Genomic DNA, 20369 nt, shown 5'->3' with positions numbered 1-20369 from the left:
CCAGCAACCAAAACCTAGTTGGCAGTGAGCATCCCCCCTCACAACCCGGGGGTAACAAACACAGAGATAAGTGGAGAGCAGATCCTAGAGGCCCCCGACTTGGGCTCTGCACACCTTGGAGACACCGGATCGCCTATCGGTGCAGGGTGATCCTCCTCCCCCTTCCCACATCAGGCGAGTGGCTCACGAGAGAGACGCTGCCGACAGGAGGTGTTCACTGCCACAGAAGACACAGACAGCGGGCAGAGAAACAGCATACCGAGGAGCGGGGCCGGGCGTTACGCCTGTCAGTGGAGCAACGCCACGAGCCCACCCGTCTCCGCGTGTTGTGGCGCGCACAGGGCCCGCTATGCAGCCCTGAATAACAACGTAAAGGGGAGACACTGGTGCAGCAAGACCAGCCCCCCACCCTGCTGAGGAAGGAGAGAGGACAGGCACAGCTGCACAATAGAAGGGGCAGGAAAGGCTCCCTAAAGACGCTAACAAACAGACGCTTTCCCTGCTGCACAATGCCTAGTTCTCGCCCTGCAACAAGGCTAGGAAATAGGAGGGACAGAATGCCCCTGCAAGTTAATCTAGGGCTCTGAATACACACTAGAGAGCGACCACGGCAACAGAAAGGTAGGGGTGCTAGGAACAGAACTGCCCAAGTCTACTAACCACTGATGGGCGAGTGCAAACAGAGGAGGATCCCACCTACCGGGACACCTTCAGAAAAGCCTCAGGTGCATAGACATGCTATACTAAGTGCAAGCAAACCGGGGTGGGACAGAGTAACTGTATAAAGCAATCCTGGGAGGCTTGCCCTGATCGCAGTCTTCCGTGCCAGAACACCTGGAAAAGGGATGCAGGGAAACGGACGGCAACCGAAAATGGACTCCTTCACGACACAGGCCAGATGTCCACATGCTCCTGAGGCAACAGCTGCTCCAACAAGGAGGGCAGATACGGCATCAACCTTAGAGGCAAGAATTTCAGAGGTTCTCCACGCAGTGCAAAATTCCAGGACTACTCTGGAGCTGTATATGGGACACATTGCAGAAGAACTGAACCTGCTGCGCACGGATGGTCACAAGGCATCTGAAAAACAAAAAGAGACGAATACTAGGGTCACATCAGCGGAGGCGGAAATACATACACTCAAGCAACAAGTCTCTCAGCTAATGCAGACAACGAAAACGCTAGCTGCAAGAGCTGAGGACGTGGAGGGACAGTCTTGTAGAAATAATGTGCGCATAGTTGTTCTTCCAGGGGGCGTGAAGGAGAAGTCCATGGAACTCTTCTTGGAAGAATGGCTGCAGAGCAAACTGGGTTCCAAGGGCTCCTCAAGGTGGTTTGCAGTGGAGCGGGCCCACCGGTTCACTGTGCACAGGCCGTCGCCAGGTGCCTGGCCCCAGCTAGTGATAGCGCGAATATAGAGACTGCAATACAATTCTACAAATGGCCTGGCAGCGTGGCCCACTACATACAGACCATGGATCTGTCTTGATATTCTGAGACTACATGAAACAGGTCCAGAACCAGAGGCAGCACTTTGAGGAAATAAAACAAACCCCTGGAGACAACAGAGTACGATATATGCTCCTCTACCCAGCCAGACTGAAGATAATACAAGGCGATAAACATTGGTTCTGTATTTCCCCTGGGGAAGCCTGGAACTGGTGGGAGACAGAGGGAAGCTGGACCGCAGCATCTTCAATGTGCCATGGGAATCGCAAGTCCCCCACCTCAGAAACCTGTGGGGGACCCATCCCGAGGAGCAAAGAACACAAAACAGACAAACCCGAAGGGGGAAGGATAACCGAGGCAGAGAATAGCACCCTGCGGTGGAGGGAGAGGACACTGGAAGAGGGACAGGCAAATTCACTCAGTCGGACGAACAAGCATATGGAGCGGATTTACCAGGACAATCACAGGGTTCCCCCACCCTGGGCACTTGAACTTCAGGCTTCACAGGGGCTGAGATCCAGACTATATGCGAGGACCTAATAGGTTGAACAAGGGCGACGGCGGAGAGGTAGTGGGAACTCTGGTGGTGAACAGTTGAGACTCGTAGCCCACATACCCACAGGCTTCCTACTACCCCCCTCCCTGGTGTAGAGAAAGGGTGCTCACCACAAGCGTAGGTTGACTGTCCCCCATCTTTGGCGGTGGAGGGCACGACCAGCTGACAGGCACCCAAAGTGCAGGTATTTCATACAAATACCCTCATGTTGGAGGGGAAGTTTCAACTTGTTTCTTACGGTTTAAAGGTTGTACTGTTTTGGGACAAGGGGGAAGGGAGTGAACCTAGGGGAAGGCGAGGAAGGGGATATGTTTCCCACCAGAGTCAGATCATTTATGGGGCCCCAGGTCATGGTCACAGGGGTCTCAAGCAAACCATGGGGGAACTTGGAAGGGGGGAATTGGAAGGTGAGCAATCGGGAGGGAAGAAGGTAGGGTCAATTTCCAACTCAGAGCGGGGCACAGGATGGGAACTACACTCACGCTGGGGGGAGGAGATGGGGCAGAGGGTTCAAGGGTCGCAGATCACTCACACAAAATGGGAAAGCTCTCAATAATAACTTGGAATGTGCGAGGAATGGGTCAAGTCAAGAAAAGGAGGGAAATACTAGGCTCTCTGAAAATGTGGGGGTATAAGTGGCATTGCTACAAGAAACGCACTTCCTAAACCACGATTTCAAAAAGTAAAAGCAGCCTGGGGTGGGGAAATATAAAGATCACACTGATCAACCTACCCCAGAGGCATCCTAACATGGATAGCTAGAGGCGCTCCACTACACATCTCCAAAGTTATTTGAGACGAAGAAGGTAGGACGCTAATCCTTCTGGGAACCCTGGAGGGAAGGCAGATCAACATTATAAACTCCTATGCCCCTAACATTGACAACTCATATTTACCGGGGTGGCAACGCTGCTGGTGGGCCATGTGTATAGGGAGACAATATGGGGGAGAGACTACAATTGCCCGCCGCACTCGCGACTGGACCGATCAGGGCCTGGGGCAACGCATAAGCCAATAGCAGTGAAGTTCCTGAGAAACATCATAACGGACCTAGACCTGATAAATCTGTGGAGGGAGCAGAGAAGGGAGGAGCAGGACTACTCCTTTTCGCATCCCCACTGCAGTACGGGGAAACAGAGTACCTGGGGAAACACTATCAGACCATGCTTTCTTACGGCCCACACGGATATGGGGGGAAAAGAAGAGGGGCGATATCCTCGTGGAGGTTCAGAGCGGAAGTACTCAGCAATGATGTTTATAGAGAGGACAAACAACAAGCTATTGGGAATATTTTGATCTCAACAAAAATGTGGTAGAAGACTACAGAGTAATGTGGGACACATTTATGGTAACTATCTGGGGGAAATGTATAGCCTCCACCCATGGTGTGAGGGCTGAACTACTGTCCAACTTTCTGGAAAAAGACTCTGAAACCTGAATACAGGGACTTGAGGAGGACCTAGGTAAAGGCTCCTCATGTGGAGAAGAGGCACTGCAAGAAAGAGGGTTGACGGTCAAGTATGCTCAGCATGCTCAACGGTTCCATGGCGAGGGAGATAAGGCTGGATGGTTACTGATCTGGCTTCTCAGGCGGGAAAACCCGAGGGACATAGTTACTCAAATTGTTACGGACAAAGGGGAGGAAATTACGACACAAGTAGGCATTAACAAGGAATTTAAGGACTACTATACTAATCTATACACTAGTCAGGGACTGCCGCATATGGAAATTATGGCGGATACTTCAGACCAAGCCCCCTGCCGAAACTGATGGCTATGGCAGCAGAGGAGTTAGAGAGCCCAATGACAGAGGGAGAGATTAGGGTGGCAATAGATTCTTTGGGGACAGGAAAGTCACCAGCGGAGGAGGAGGGTGGCCTCCACATGGAATTTTACACAATTTATACAGATCTTCTGGTCCCCAAATTGAAAATACTGTACGATAAAGTCATACGAGTCATACCATCCCATCTCCTTACTCAATGTAGACAGGAAAATCCTGGGCACGGTCCTAGCCAATAGGTTATCTACAAACATCGGTGGGCTGGTGCACCACGATGAATGTGGCTTCGAAGAGGGAAGAAACACAAGGGTGAATTTGAGGTGTCTACATCATGTTATGGTAAAGGTGGGAGATGAGGGCAGGGTACTAGAGGAGGTAGCCATAGATTCTGTCAAGGCGCTTGATTCAGTGGAGTGGGAGTGGCTTTTTCAGATATTGACCAGAATAGAGATAGGCCTGATCATGCGACAGTGGATAAGGTCCATTTATCAGAACCCTCTAACTAGGGTGCAAAAAAGGTAGCAAAACCTCTCCTAAGTGGCAACTGGAATGGGGCACATGACAGGGCTGCCCCCTCTCCCCTATCCTTTTCGCCCTTGCACTGGAACCCCAGGCAAACATCCACAGGGAGCAATTTCAGGACGCAAGGATCGTGGTGGACAAGCAGGTTCACTTTATTTCCCTATATGCAGACGATGTACTTTTATACGTCCACACTCCAAGTCTGCACATACCCTACATGATGGAAGTAATGACCAATGTGAGTAGGCTGCAGGATTCTGAATGAACTGGGACAAGTTGGTGGCATTCCCCCCCGGGCTCCTTGAAGAAGAAAACACAAGCAGACCTACTGGAGGTAGGAATACAGTGGGAGACAGAATCCTTTAAATATCTGGGCATTCAAATACACCACAATGTCACAGACACTTTCCAATACAACGTGGGCAGGGCGGTCACAGACTTAGAAGACAGGGTCAAATTCTGAAAAAAAGTTGCCCCTCTCACTCATGGGGAAAAATAGCAGTTTGTAAGAAGGTCATCCTGCCCCGAATACTATTCTTATTCACAAACATACGGTACCTGATTAGACGCCACCCCCCCTTCTTCTAGAAGTTGGATAGTATGATCTCAGAGTTCCTATGTGCCAGGGGAAGGAGAAGGGTGTCCATAGCCACACTCTGGATGCGTTAGTCGTATGGAGGACTTACCCTACCTGACTTCGAGCTGTATTGCATGGTCTCTCAGCTGCAGCATGCAGCCAAATGACGCACACAGATAGGAGGATCGGAAGGCTCTTATTAAGTAAACACCTGCAACATTACACAGGGATGGAGATGCTTTGGGGGTACATGGGGAGACCAGACAACAAGCATCACGACAGTGGTGCAGCAAGTAAGGAAGAGAACATGCATTAAACTGAAATTGGGAGTGGGGTACAGCCTAGATAACCCCTGAGAGCAATTCCTGAAAATGCAAAGGTTTTGAATGATATTGGGTCAAATAGATGTGCAAGGCAAAGCTCAACACGCTGGGGGATGTGTTTGAGGGAAGTCTCCTAATGCTGTTCTCAGGCTGGGCGCAGCGATTTCAAATGTCGGAGGGGCTCATTTTTAAACTTTGCAAGATGAGCAGGGGCCCTGGCCAGCGAGTGGGATTCCATACCGGATAGAACCCTGACCACCCTGGTTCGACTTGTGGTCACAAGACTATATGTGGTGCTCCAGGAAAGCGCAGCACCATCCCCCCCCCCTAAAAGTTCCAGAGAAGTGGGAACGGGATTTGGGAATGCCACTGGAGGGGAAAACATGGTCCACAATCTGTGCTAATTGGTCTCAAATGTATCGCGCAATGCACACATTAAGCTGATTCAATTCGACATCATACATCAAGTATACATGACAACGCAGAAGTACCACATGTTAGACGCAAAAGCCCCACACATTTACCCGAAATGCAAGAGTGAATCTGCAGATGTTTGGCACATGGTTTGGGTATGCCCATTCACTGAACTTTATTGGCACAATGTGATTGGTAGGGTCAACAGCCTATTGAGGAGGCATTTGGAGTGCACACCTCGAACCTGTTGGGTTCACTCCCAGGGGGAAAAAGGAAAGAAATGAAACACTCTAACAAAATGGCAGCCTTTTACTTGTTCTAGCAAAACACTGCATGGCTATAGCATGGGAAATCCCTGAAGGCCCTCTGGTACAACAATGGTTCCCAAGACATACTTAAGTGGGTCAATGTGGGAAAGGCAATAGTGAGAGAGCAGAGCAGAGCAAGGAGGAGGGCTCTGATGCCCTGGAGCTACAGTGGGGCACTCTCCTCAACGAGCTCCAAACATAGCCAGCTGATCTTCCCCCCTGAAGGCAGCAGAGAGAGCGAACTCAGGCAGGGTGTTACGAGGCCCAAGGGCGAGCCTAAGGACTTGAAGGAACAGAGAATCAGTACTGTCCCCCAAGAGACAATGCACATAGGATATTGTGCAATTTAGGAGTTGCAATGGGAAAGGGAGGGCACGTCGTGGGAGGAGTGGGGGTAGGGAGCGGGAAAACAGGTTCTATTGATGATGACAAGTTCATTCAAAACACACGAAATGAGGGACGGTATAGGAGCGGGGGAGGGGAGGTTAGGGTGCCGGAAAGCAGGCTCAATTGTTGATGACATGTTTATTCAAAAACTCAAACAAATTTCAAACAAAAAAAAGACTTAAAAACACCCGATTTAAAGGGTCATGTACGTACTTTGCTTGACGATCTATGGGGCATTTTACAGGCACCCAGTAAAGTCTCCACGTATGGTATTGCTGCCTGAGGACCAGTGATTGATGTCTTACCACCAACCACAAGCCTGAATTTTGCGGGTTATGTCATGGAGTACATTTTACTTTTACTAAGAAGTTTCTTAGATGTTCCAACTGTTAGGCACTCGCTGCACATTGGGGCTAAAGTCCAGAAAGAACTCCAGTGCAGCGCTTTCCCAGTGTCTCAAGCCTCATTGGTACGGTATGGTACTGTATTTGTGGAGCGCAAACAAAGACCCAAAGGCATCTAAACGCTAAAAAGAAGGATTAACTGCAGATGACCGTCAATCTCACGTACTCACGTAGAGAAAAGAGCAGAGCGTTCCACAGTGTGGGGGCGGGGGTGGAGAACCGAGAACGAGCGCCCGCCGATCCGAGCTCTTTAATACTGTGGCATTTTTAAAAGGTTTTGTGACGCTGAGTGTAGGCACCTCGTGGGACAGTAGCGGTCCAGTTTGGCCTGCAAATAATCTGCCCCTGTATTGTGAATTACCCGATTAGAAGTTATATATTACAGTTATTACTTGGTTCTTACCTGGCACATTGACCATATCAATAGTGTAGTATTTGCATGTTTCCTCTCTTTTGTTTCTTTTCTTTCTTTACACCTTTGAGAGCAAGAGCGGGCTTTTGACATTAAACTCTGTATTAATTTGTGGGGGCCTGCCAACTATCGTATTAATGTTAGAACGATCAGAGTTGTGTATTGTGTATTGCAATTTGCTTCCTTTTAATCTTATTTTTTATTTATATGCTGTTGGACAATTTGATTTAGTTGAACTATAATGTAAAAGTACTTTGTGTACTATAAACATTTTTAAATAAAAAATAAAAAGAATTACCCGATGAACGATCCACAAGATTTCAGGCTTTCACTGGCAGCCAGTGTAGCCGGTGCAACATACCCGGGAGGAGGTACGTCTCGGTGCGTCAAGGGCCAGATGGGTTACCGCATTTTGAAGAATTTGTAGGCATTGGGTCTGATGCACTGGTTGCCGCAGATAAATGCTGTTGCAACAGTCTAACTATCCCATGATAGATGATGGGACTACCTTTGTCTGACATTCCGCGGGCAGGAGAGGAAGCATTGTTCGTCAATCTTTTAGTTTAGTAAAGCCCGCACTACACACAGAAGTAAGCTGAGCCTCTCTCTTGAGCCAGATCACAGGAGTTTCACGCCCAAGCTTTTCACTGAAGTTCTAGGTACGGGATAGGGGCCAAAAGACTCTGGCCAGTACTCTGTACTCCAAGAGGCTTTTGCCTTAGGTGGGCCAATAACTAGGACCTCTTTTCTTTACTGGACTCCAGCCCGATTCCAAGGTAGGTGCTAGTCACAGGAGGCCAGAGAGATCCCTCTCCTCTTTGGGAAAGGCTGCTGTTTTAGGGGGAGACTTAATAGGACCCCAGATCTGGGAGGTTTGAGGTGCCCTGTCGCCATGACACTTGATTGGGGACTTAAACTTATCTCGGAGGCATACACCTTAGAAGGAGAAACAATGTGCTAGATGGAAAATCGAACTCTCCCCAAAGCAATGTATCTCTTGATTCGGCTGAAACTGGCAACTCTGTAGCTACTTCCCTTTAAGGGATGCAGGAAAAAGCAGTCCAACAGTACAGTGCACAAAGGAGAGAAGAAAGAGATGAGAGAAAAGAAGGTAGGGAAAAGAAATAAGACTGAGTACACCGACCAGAGGTGACTACAAAAGGAAAGATCCCTAGATTACAGGTATAAGAAGGAGGTTCAAGGCACAGATAATTTATAATTTAGCATTTATATAGTGCTACGAACCCTCAGGTATCTGAGCGCTGCTTATTATTACCCACGGTGTGTGGTGCTCATTTATCAACCTCGGAAGGATGAAAGACTGAGTTTGGCCCGGCTGGGATTCGAACCTGTATCAGCAGGCTCTGCACGGATGTCAAAGCGAGCGCTTTACCAGCTTAGTAGAGTAGAGCAGAGCAGATAGTAGAATGTGCCAGTGAGCTGTAGGAAGGGGCATTTTAGAGCGAGGGGACGAGAGAGATGGGAAGAGGAGGAACAATAGGATAAGAAAGAAATTAAGGAGGCCAGTCAGGGTGAGAAGGAAGCTTGGGAACTGGAGAGGCAGAAGGAGACTGGGGAGAGAGGTTCGGTCTATGGGGAATAAGGTCAGCATGACAAGCCAGCAATGAGATAACAGAATACTTGATCACTTTCTTATCCTGCCTAGCTCTCTTAGGCCACATCCTGGACTGTGGGAGCTTTGTTGACCTTGAGACAGCCCCCTCCCTTTTTTGACGGGAGGCCCTAATGGCTTTACTGTGGTCGACTAACCAAAATAGTTGAAAAACCAAAGATGAACACACCATAAACAAGTTTTAAAGAAGACAGAGAAAAAGAGAGGTGATTGTCCAGTAAACCTAGTACTGCGGAGGTCAGGTCAAGAACGGGGTATCAGGAAAGTCCCATGCACTTAAAGCACTTTTTTGGAAGAACACCCAAAGCTGTACAAGGGTGAAAAAAGTGAGTCTGAATTTCTAGTTTTCCCCTGGGCTTTTATATGTTCATTGCTCCTAGAGCTATTTGTACACTTCTGCTGCACTTTTATCAGGGATAAAGATTTCAAGTTGCTAGCTACTAGCCAGCCATAAAAAGTCACTTGCCATCTCAGTTCTACACATACACACAGCATAGCATTTCTTACTCACCAAGCCTCAATTATCTCTAGCCAGTGGCTGCACACATTGTTTAATACTTTGCCTGCTTACTGTGAAAGTTGCCTAATAAACCACATTTAACTTAAGGTTTCTAAGAGGGCCTGGTCCTTGATCCCTGCTTATATAACAATTAGCACCAGGATTCAGACATGGCACCAGGGACCTATAATTGTGTGTCACTGATGCTACTAGGTGTGGGGTCAGTTTATGTAAGAAGTTTTCCATTCCTCCCAATTCTGTACATTCCTTTAGGCTTAGCACGCGCACATTACACCAGCATGATCTACCCTCTAAACACTCTGCTTTTTGCGCTAGCATTTTAACTTTTTGTTCCAGTTTCTTGAACAGTTTGGTGGTCTTGGCAAGATCGTTGTCTGCGATGCTGATTTGCTCCTCTGTTCTGTGTGTCCTTCCTGTGAGCGCCGACAGGCAGGGTGGCATCGACTATTCCATCCGTCTGTGAGAATAGTTTGAAAAGACTCGTTTTGAATGGCCATATTTCTAAAAGGGTGATTTTCGGAGCTTGTTGCTGGAGGTACATCCTCCACTTTATCTCCAAAAATGGATTTATCTCAAAGTAATTCCGCAGCCTGTAAATCCGCCCAAAATCCCCATGGAGTCCTATGGACTCCTGTAATGGGGAATTACTACAACTTGTGATCCCATGGTAAGTCTCCGGGGCCAAGTGGTGGTAACAGTAATTGAGGCTGGCGGTATTTCGGTGGGTTTAGTAATACTTAATAATTACACACATATGGTTGCCAATATACAGTATACTGATACGTGAAGTGTAACACATTTTTGCAGCTAACACTCAGAGTCAACGTTTTCTTTGTACTGTATCTATACATTTAACATTTGTGAGGTGATTGTTCCATTACAACAGTCATTGTTTATCTATATATACAATTCAGTACAGTTTCAATTGTATTTTAACTCTCTCAGGTCGTTTCTAATCAGTCCTTGTATTATATCAATTGTCTTCTATTTGTTCCAATTGAGGAACCTTTTTTCGTTCCTGGATTTCTCCTAAAGCACGTTCTTTCAGGATGGCGGCGATCCGCGTTGTGATATGGAATGATTCGTTGTCACTTTCCTTAGACTTATGCTGACAACTGGAACCCCATCTAACAGAATGCAACATCTTACACTTCAATCGAAATATGTGCAACCTAGAATTTACAGCCGCTTTGCAGCAGACAACAAATTACAAAGCAGACTGTACAGGAAGCCCACCGCCATGAATGCTGTCTTGTACACAGATAGCACCCATCACGGAAACTTCATCAAGAACATCCCCTACAGGAAGTCCTTAGGTTTAGATGCAACTTCTCACTGTATACAGGTCCTCACGAGCAAGCAGACCAAATGCACAAGAGGGGTCTGAACAGAGGGTTTCAACAGGGCAATGTGCAGGCTGCCAAGAGAAGAGTGGATCTCAGAAGACACAATATCTGAATCTGATACAGTGGACCACCTATTCTCGGCAAAGCTACAAGGTCCACACCATCCCCAAAAAGAACTGGCATTTGGTCACTATGGACACAGACTTGAAAACAAACGTGAAAGTTTCATCTGAAGTTACCTATTGAAGAAACAGGAATCTTAGGGACAAACTCTACCATTGCATCCTCAAAACACCCACCAGGACTACTAACACATGGCGGCCAGCAACACTAGAAGGTTTCCACATGTGTATCCTCAAACAATTATAATTATATTTGTTCTTTTATAACATGCTTAATACCAGAGATTGGTTTATAAGTCCAGGATCAGGATTCAAAGCTGTGTTTCGCTGCTGCGATGCCCCTGAGCTATCCCCCAGCACCAAATAGGGCCTCAAAATAATATTGGATTTTAGTATATCAACCCATGGGAGTGGAACTTCAGGGGAGTCATCAATTGTCAAGTGACTTTCCCCATCTCCATTCTCCTGTGTCCATGCAACAATCTCTATGTGAGCAGCACAAGGATGACTCTGAAAATGATACCAGGTGAATATCTCATGGCAATCCACCGTAGTGATATCAGATTACAAGTAACCAGCCTCTTACCTGTCAAACACCTGGGTGATGCCAATAAACAGAATTTATTTGGCATTGAAAGGTTTCCACCTGCACCCCTTGGAGGCAATTTAGACTGTGTCAAGTGAAGCTGCTGGATCAAGACTTCAAAATTCGTTCAGCATGGTCTCAACATGGATCATGAATTGACCTTGACACTTGACTCCTTATGCATCTCCCTTTTTTAATCCGCCCATGGCTCTGTGTTCGAACTACACTCTTTTTGCATCCCTTGTTCTCCCCTCACACACTCTCATTTGTCTTTTGGGGGGAGGCCATTTATTTTGATGATTTAATGTTTTGCTGCCTTTCTTTTGACTCATTGAAGGTGGAGTGCACCTCCCTTCACTCGCAGACTGTGAACTTTCTTAATTCTTGGTACAACCTTGATTTCCAGCGGCAGCCAGCATTGAACCCTTGAGCATGACCTAGCTCCTTTCCCAGTTTTCTAACTTTGAGCTACTCCCCCATTCCCAATTTCATTTATTTTTATTTTATGACTCTCACAGACACCACTTAGTCTGTTTTGTAGTCTTACCAAGCCTTTTGCCTTCACCAGTCCTTTCAGTCTTTCACCGCCGGTTCAATGCTCTCTGGTGCATGTTGTGTTTATTTTATTATGATGTTTCACCCACCACTTGGTGGTTCTTGATAAATTGTCTGTGTGTGAAAGCAGTTGAATGAAAACTCATCTGTTCACTTATGGTGTGTGGCAATATTATTGACTGATGCAACGTTTTTACTTAGACTTGTGTGAGCAACTTGAACCACACACACCAGCATTCAACATGATTATCAATTCTCTTTCATTTCTTGTTAAGATCAAGCGGCCAATTAGGGTCACATCTACCAGCCTGGATCCAGAATATCTCTTCACGCCCCACATCCTCTGACGGTGATGGTGCTTCCGTGACAAGTCTGCCTGCAGGGGCATTTGCGCCCAGCAGGGTCAGACCTGCCATGCAAGACTCGTAGTGTGCCGGTCTGGAAACAAGGGTGCCGGTAAGCTTACCGGCACCCTTGTTTCTGGACCGCCACACTCGTAATGAGGCCCAGAGTCTTGATTATTGCACTTGTGGCCCATCATGTTTCCAGCAAGTCAGGTTTCTCCACTTCCACTCAGCAAGTTCACCAAATTCTGAAAGCTCAGGCTCTCCCTCCCATGTAATCTTGCGTGAAGTTGAAGTGCCAGCAGCTCTATGCGCCCGGTCTGGTGACCATAGGCAGGGAAAAGATACTCTTCCTTTCTCCCTGGAAGCTAGTCAGCTGGTGGCACAATGCCACAATTCATACTAACATCCAGGCAGCCATCCAATTAGTGGTGGCCACCATATTGAACCTTTGTGAGCTCATTTTGTGGGCAAAATGCGTGAATGTGAATTCAACCTTGATTCCAGACACAAACTGGTCAGATCTGGTCAAGGCCCCTGTGTTTAGAGTCTGAATCGCAAGCACACAGACAATGCCTTAGAACGGGACCCTGGACTGGATTTTGAATGGGGTTGATAGTAAACAAATTCCTGTGATATGCTCTGAAATTAAGAAAAGGCTGTCATGAACCAGTGGAGTCCTCACAGCCAGCTAAGCAAGGCGTCACAGATAGCTGAAGCTTGGTACATTGTTTAATCCGGACCTGAGAGTCTTAGGATCTCTCAGGAGAACGCACAGTATTATTGTCTCTGATAAATCCTTGGAACAGGATTCCGCAGATAGAGTCAGTAAACCAGTCAAGGAAAGCGTGAAAAAGTACAGCAACGCCACACTACAGTAACACTGTAGGACTTTCCTTTTGGTCACCAGCCTTACTCTTAACAGAACAGCCCAGTACTGGCAAGTTGAGGCCTCCTGCATTAAAATGTTACCCAGTGTATGAGACTTGCCTTATCCCTGTTTCTTGACCCGTCTAGCTGTCTTCTGACAATTTTTTAAAGGTTACAGTTGTACACATTTTCCTTGACCTTTATACATTAAATCCATAACAAAAGCCGATTACTTACAGATCTGACATTTTGTACACAAATGTTGTCCTTGGTGGAGAGTTGGGGTCAGAAATATTCTCTCTGCTTTTTAGTGGAACACTAAAGAAAAAGAAAAGAAAAAACATGCATGATATTTCACAACAGCAAATAAGCACTCCTTATAGTGTATAGACTTGCAAGGTAACTTTCAGGTTTCTTTCATTATCCATTAGTATTGCCATCATTATTAGTGTTATCATTGATATAATGAGTATACCTGGAAGGCCACAACATGATGATGTGATTGGTTATTTCTAACCACTTAATACCCAGAGGTTTCTAAGCGCGGACCTGGGGATCGAACCCATATTGCTCCGTGTCGTCTTGCTTCCAACGCGAGCACATTGCACCGGAGCTATCCTCCCGAGCCCTAATATTTGCCAATACCTAATTCATTTGTTGCATTGTAGTTGTGACATCACTACTCACCTGTATGAAGAAAAATATATCACTCTCAACTGTAATCAATTAAGACTAATGTGTGATTTTATATGGACTGTTGTCTGGGCCAGCACACAGTGTGAAAGAAAGAATTTCCAACTGTCACTAAAACACATCATTTAAGACTGTCTTGCATTTCAGATTCATTGCATATAAACTAATATTATCTGACCATTAAAATTGATATAGTTGAAAAGGTGGCATTATGCGAATAGGTTTTTGTGGTGCACTGCTGGTCTTTTTATAGGAAAATGAGAATCTATCTGTTATCGTAAACATATTTTAAACCACAAAACTCACTGTTTAAGTGCATTTTTATTAGGCACCTTCAAATGTTTGTTCCTTGACATTATAAGGAACTGGGCCTACATCCTCTGACTTACTGTATCCCTGCAGCATATAATAGGAGTCTCTATCCCATATATGAATATTTTTAACAACTAAAATAATGGAATTGTCATCATAATGACTAGGTGGATCTGACCTGGTATTTCTGTTGCACCATTAAAGCCACAGTGCTGCTTTCAAACCTAGAGAACTGAAGAGCCAGGTGCAATGTTTCATAAGCTCTTTTCTCTCTCAGTTTCTAATTTGTACTCATTCTTTGTTCCCAGGGATTCATCTTGTATTTCCCCCCCTCTTTGTTATCCTATAGCATCAATAATATAGCAATACAATATGTAGCATTAGTAACTTTTAAGGGATTGAGGGACAGGGCACTAATTAATATTGGTATCCGCAGTAATGACCTAATGAGAAAATTTCAAAGCAGAAATAACGAAATTTATTTGGTTGAATTTGTTGGAAATGTCGGTTATTTTTAAAGTATAAATAGATGGGGGGTGGGGTAAGGATATAACTTAAGGTGGGGGAAGTGTGGGCGGTTGCGGGGGTCTCCCCCTGAATTATTAACAAAAAAGGGTAAAAAAAAAACAAGTAATTTGAGTTTTTCGACCCAAAAAAAGGCAATATCTCCATTCGAAATTGTATTTTAGAATTTTTCACGGATAGCCATTATATTAACGGAGTGTGTAAGAGTGCCATGATTTGTCAGGCCTCCAGAGCATGCTGATGTCACCCACGGGAGAGCAGCAAGACTTTCATACAGACAGCACTGCCCAGGAGGTATAATCAATGCCTGTGCTGTGGGTTAGAGGGGAAATGTGTAAGGAATAGGGCAAGGCTCCCTCCCCTGCTGTGGAAAGGAAAAGGGGAGCAGGTTAAACCAAGGTTCAGATTCCACTTTTTGTCCCCTGACTACCCATAAAACAACTTGTAAACCTTAGAGAGAGTGAGTCACAGTGCTAAATCTAAGGACACCTTCACTCACAAAGAATATACTGGGGTCAACGGACCAGGTGTATTACCCAATTAGATATTGCCAAATGGATAAGGAGCCTGAACGCAGAATATCCGCAAGGGGACATACCCAGATGGCAACAGGACACACCGAAGGATGCAAGGCCACCAAACCAAGTTCAAGGAATTACTATCCCAGCAAAGGATGACCATAGAGCATATATGATACCAGTGGAGGTATGTGGTCCACCTTCCCACCCAGATGAGACTGACGCCCAAGAAAAAAGCACAAGAACACTGGGACAGGTGGGCGGGGCTGAGTAGATGGCTGTCAGGGAAGCAGAGGCAGACAAGAGACAAGTAACAGGAAGGCAGAAGAGCAAGAGGGAGAGAAACTCAGGCACTAATCTAATTGATATAATCCCAGGCGACACAGAGACGAAGGTAGTTCAAGTACAGCGCGCCGAGATCAAGAATACCTCAAAAGCAATATAAAACCAAGCGTAATCCAAGTGAGGTCGAAGCAAAAAGCAGATGCCCAAAAATCGGGGAGGTCGATTGCAGGATGTGGGAATCAAGAAGGTAAAACGCCACTCACGAAACACTGGAGCCAAATAGTTGAGAAGCGCTGCAGGGTCCATTGTGCGTGCTCTTATTTCCCAGCTTATATGCTTGCTTGACGGACGTTGACTGCCAGTGAGGACATCAGCATGTGCCCATGAATATGTGCATTGTGGTTCCAAATAGTGTGATAATGATAAGCATGCCAAGGGAGATGCCATGGATACAAGGATGGCAATTCATTTGTGCTGTGTACAAGGTGATACATGGCATGGTTCTTCTAGTTTTTTGGCAAGATTCCCTGGGAAAAAAAGTCCTATGATTACTACTTACCTGTACATTAATCCACGTGGCCTTTATTTATTTATTTGTTTTAATAACACTGCCATATTACATACCCGAGTTCGGTTCCTAGTGCATATCGGGGGTTTGAACCTCTGCTGCTCTGCATGGTCTTGCTTCCAATACCAGCACGTTGCCCCTATGCTATCTTCCGCCTTATGGTATGGCCTGCAGAGGGTATGTACACAAGGACCTCAGAAGTCCTTTTGAAATGTTTTTGCCAAGCCATGTGTTAGATCTTTGCGTGTATCTCATCCTCTGTCATTCTGGACTGCATCTGGTCATTGAACTGGGACTTGGCTTGCGATTCTCTGAATAGTAAGTGACATCTAGTCATGTTTTCAAGATATGCCGATGACTGTTGTCACAGATGGCCTCTAGAATCTGTGGAGTCTCCAAGAGAGTGCAAGGGTTTTTCTTTTTCTTAAACCAGCTAAGATGTGCTGTTTTAATCTACACCTCAGCAGATTCTTCCACGTGTGGATTGTTAAGGGGAGGGTCTACACTAATGGGCATCCCTTATTCATCTCCTTTGGGCTTTGCCTCCCAAGCCTATGCATCCCTAAATCCCTGGCTTCCCCACTACCAATTGCAACACCTTCTGGCTAATGCCAGCTGGTAAGGAGGGCCTAAAGGCAAGAGCTATCACCTATCCTAACACGCCCCAGGATTCTCAATGTGGCTTAATAGGAAAAGTGCCAATCTCAGATGCTCTGGTTCAGTCCCACTCTCAGTCAATCCCTTTTACTCTTCTTCCTGATTGTATTATCTCCTTCCTTTCTCCTGCTGTCCCTACACCCTTCCTACTCCCTCCAGTCTTCACGCACACCCTTTCTCTCTCCGTCTCTCACCTTTCTCCTCCCCTCTCCTTACCTACATCACGACTACTCTCCGCAATACTACTACCCCCTCTCTGCACTTCTATTACTCTCGCCACCTCTTACTACACTAGTCTCACCACCTCTCCCAACACCCTCTAGCCTTACTACACCCTCTTCTCTGTCCACACCTCACTACACTCGCACTGCCTATCTCTTCACTACCTTCACCTCCCACTTCACTCCACCCACACCATTACACACTCTACTGTCTGTGAACTCTCTCCACCACCCCATCATGCTCTCTGTCTCTCTCCTTCTCCCTCTCTCTCTAATTTACCCTACACTTCTCCCTTGCTACCGCTATATTTCTTTCCGTCTCAATCACCTTTAACACAGCCACCCCTCCCCCACACAACACTACACTACATACAAGCAAATGGTGCCACTCTATCGCAGATATTTACCACCAACTCTCCAGCACTTTTCTGCTCCGTCCGTCCTCTACCTTTTCTGTTGGTCCACCTTCACACCACCTGCCCTCACCCCTACAACCCGCACTCTGCCTCTCCTGTCTCCTTTTAAACTATGGTCCTGCAGGTACTGTATCCACTCTCCCGTTCCATTGGCTGAAGCACTTACCTGTATCTCGGAACCAATCTGTTCCTCTATTTTCCCCAGGGGCGGGGTTACACAGGTGAGAGGCTTTGGAAATCCACCCAAGCCACTCACCTTTTTCAGCACAGTTTTCTTTACAGTGTCTGATAGTGTTGTTTCAACCAGGGGCTCAGGCTGCTCACTTTCCCTGTGGCTTTCCTCAGGTGCCGGTGGGTTTTGTTGCCAGTTCTGTTTGGGAATGGTTTTGTGTCTCTCCTGTCTCATGTCCCCCTACAGTCTCTCCTCACTCCCAGTTCATTTTCTGTTGCCCCATCATTTGCCTGGGGTTGGCAGTACTGGTGCTGGGTGTCTCGTTTTTGTTAGGCAAGGAAATTCCCAGTCAATTACCGGGTTGTTCTTGATTCTGTTCTCCTTGCTTCGGTCCAGGTTTTCTTGGTTGTTCAGATGTGCCTGCTGGGAAATGTTGTATTGAAACAGAAAGAAAGAACACTGACCAGAGGGAGTACTGGGCGGCGTCACGTGACAAAGAGTGGTAGCATTGATGACATTTGTGGAACATGAGGGGTGGGGGGGTTCAGGGACTGATCCCACAACTCCCAGTCCCCACATCTGACACAGGGCTGGCTCTGGCTTTTGCCCAGGTGAGCATCCTTGCCCAGGTGTTGAGGGGTCCTTGCCCTCCCTACCAAGGTCATGATCCTGACCCTGTCACACTGTGTTTGAGAAAAATGTACATAACATGAAACTCTAAGGGGATTATTTGGATATTCTCATGTCATTTTGAAATGTCACTCTCCAGTGGGTTGATGTGCCCAATATGGTAAATGGGAACTCCTGAGACCTAAACAAGCCATAACAAAATGTGTTGCTGTGACGACTGAGGGTGTCCAGCAGTCTAGTGATACACAAAGGAATGCTTTACTTAAGTAGAATTGATTTGTGGACAGGGGTGGACTGGGAACCAAAAGTGGCCCTGGAAATGTTTTTCAAAGTGGCATGTGACAAGAGCAGTACACCAGTGCTATCAAGAGGGGGTGGGAACTACTCTCAGTTGGGGATAGGAGGCCTTCCAGGGGGCATTCCAGAGCCAGTCCTTCCCCTGATAAAGGCAGTAACAATTGAGAGGGTCCCAGTGCCTATCCCCATTTGTGCCAGCATCCTGTTATGCAGTACTCATTCGATTCACGCCATGCCTCCCATACAAGATACTTGCCAGTCTCTTTCTTTTTCTTGTCGAGCCAACAAACGAGATGAGACAAGACCAACAACATCAAAGAGAAATTAGCTTCCCAGGGCTCCATGCTGTCCGTGACCTATCATTAGAGGCATGGACCCGGATACGCGAATGAAACCCTCCAGTATCCAGTGTTGCTGAAGAAACAGCGGGGAGAGAGAGAGCCGGCAGACCAGCTATAGGAGAAGGCACACACGTGCTCCCAAGCTAGCAGCAATGCATCATAGCCAGTGGTGCCTTCCCTAGCCCACCGGGGACTTTATAATGGGGTATTAAGCTCCAAAAAGACTGTACTTACCAGGAATGGGGCACCCAGAACCAAGACCCCTGGCAAGAGCACGGACACTGAATGCTATGGGCCACCATCATGGTGCCAAGAGAGGCCGTGTGTGGAAAAGGGGCAGCTCAGGCTTGCTGATCTCCCATGGGAAAGGCAGCGTTAGATTGGACAGCGAAAATAAACCAATGGTAGGAAAAGGTGCCGCATAACAGGAAGGACTGGAAGCAGGAAGTTGTTGGTTGTTCGCGTGAGGTGTCAGACACAGAGACCAGCTGGAGGTGGAAATAGAAGCAGAGTTGATTTCTGGAGAAGGTGAGGTATTGGCGAATGAGTGCAAGTGGTATTGCAGTGTGAGTGTGCATGTTAGTGACAAGTGTGGACAGGTGAGATAGTGTAAGGAGTGACTGTGAAATGTATGCAAATGGAGTGTGACTCAGTAGAAGGTGGACAGAGCTGGAGTAGTTGTATGGAAGAGGGAGCTGGAATGTGGAGAAGGTGGTTGTAATGTGGAGAGGGAGTTATAGTATGGAGGAGGACGTTGTAGTGTAGATGAGGGAATTGTACTGTGGATGAGGCAGTTGTAGTGTGGAGGAGTAGTTGTAGTGTGGAAGAGGGAGTAGTAGTGTGGAGAAGGGAGTAATCGAGTGGAGGCAGTAGTAGGAATGTGGAGGAGGGGGTAGTAGCTAGTTGCAAGGAGGAGTAAACAATGAAGGTTGGAGGCAAAGCAAGAAGAAGGAGCGAGAGACAGAGGGCAGAGGAGGATGGGACAAGACTAGCCAAGGGAGGAGGAGGTGTAGGAGAGTAGTGAGATGTATAGAGAGGGAAAGGAGACCATGGCTCTGGTAGACAAAAGATCGAATCAAGCAGGGTGTCTACTACAAGGCCCAATCCCTAACCCTGTAGAACACTAACCACTGGATAGAATAGAGGCAGTCTTAAGAAGTCTCTAAGGGAGTCTAGTTAGAAAAGGCGCCATGCCTTTAGGTCCTCACATCCAGTAGGGGTTAACATTTGCTATTTACTAACCTGGTGTCAGGGATGGCTGCGTTAGGGAGGAGGTGCTTTGCAAGACAAGAGAGAGGGATGGCCATTGGGCCCATTACTTCGTCAGTAAAAACCCCTGAACTGTTTCTCAGGATTGGGGGTCATATTTGTACAATCTGTGACATGCAGCGGGCGAGCTGATATAGCGAGTTAGTCCAACCCGAGTAAGTAGAGTGTGCAGGGTTCTCCACCCAAGAGAAACTGGGAGAATGTTTTCAAATTGTACCTTTTGATGTACATTTGTCCCTACATAGGGATTGAAAGGTAGTTAAAGAAAGCACATAAACTGACATAAAACACGTGTTTAGAGTGAGGAATATAATACTGGAAGCTTTATAACAAATATTTCACTTCAAATAGAAG

The 20369-nt window shown here is 46.7% G+C and overlaps 1 protein-coding gene across 1 annotated transcript in view; it reads right to left on the bottom strand.

The window, feature by feature from the left end:
- Nucleotides 1–20369, bottom strand: part of JCHAIN (joining chain of multimeric IgA and IgM) — a 144771-nt gene that overhangs the window by 20438 nt on the left and 103964 nt on the right. Inside the window, exon 3 of the mRNA XM_069626293.1 lies at nt 13349–13429. Coding sequence (XP_069482394.1) covers nt 13349–13429 — 81 coding nt within the window. The remainder of the gene's footprint in view (nt 1–13348; nt 13430–20369) is intronic.

Source organism: Ambystoma mexicanum, chromosome 6p, assembly GCF_040938575.1.
Source record: "Ambystoma mexicanum isolate Mex_15411 chromosome 6p, UKY_AmexF1_1, whole genome shotgun sequence".
NCBI lineage: Eukaryota > Metazoa > Chordata > Amphibia > Caudata > Ambystomatidae > Ambystoma > Ambystoma mexicanum.
This window is presented reverse-complemented; position numbering and strand designations above follow the sequence as displayed.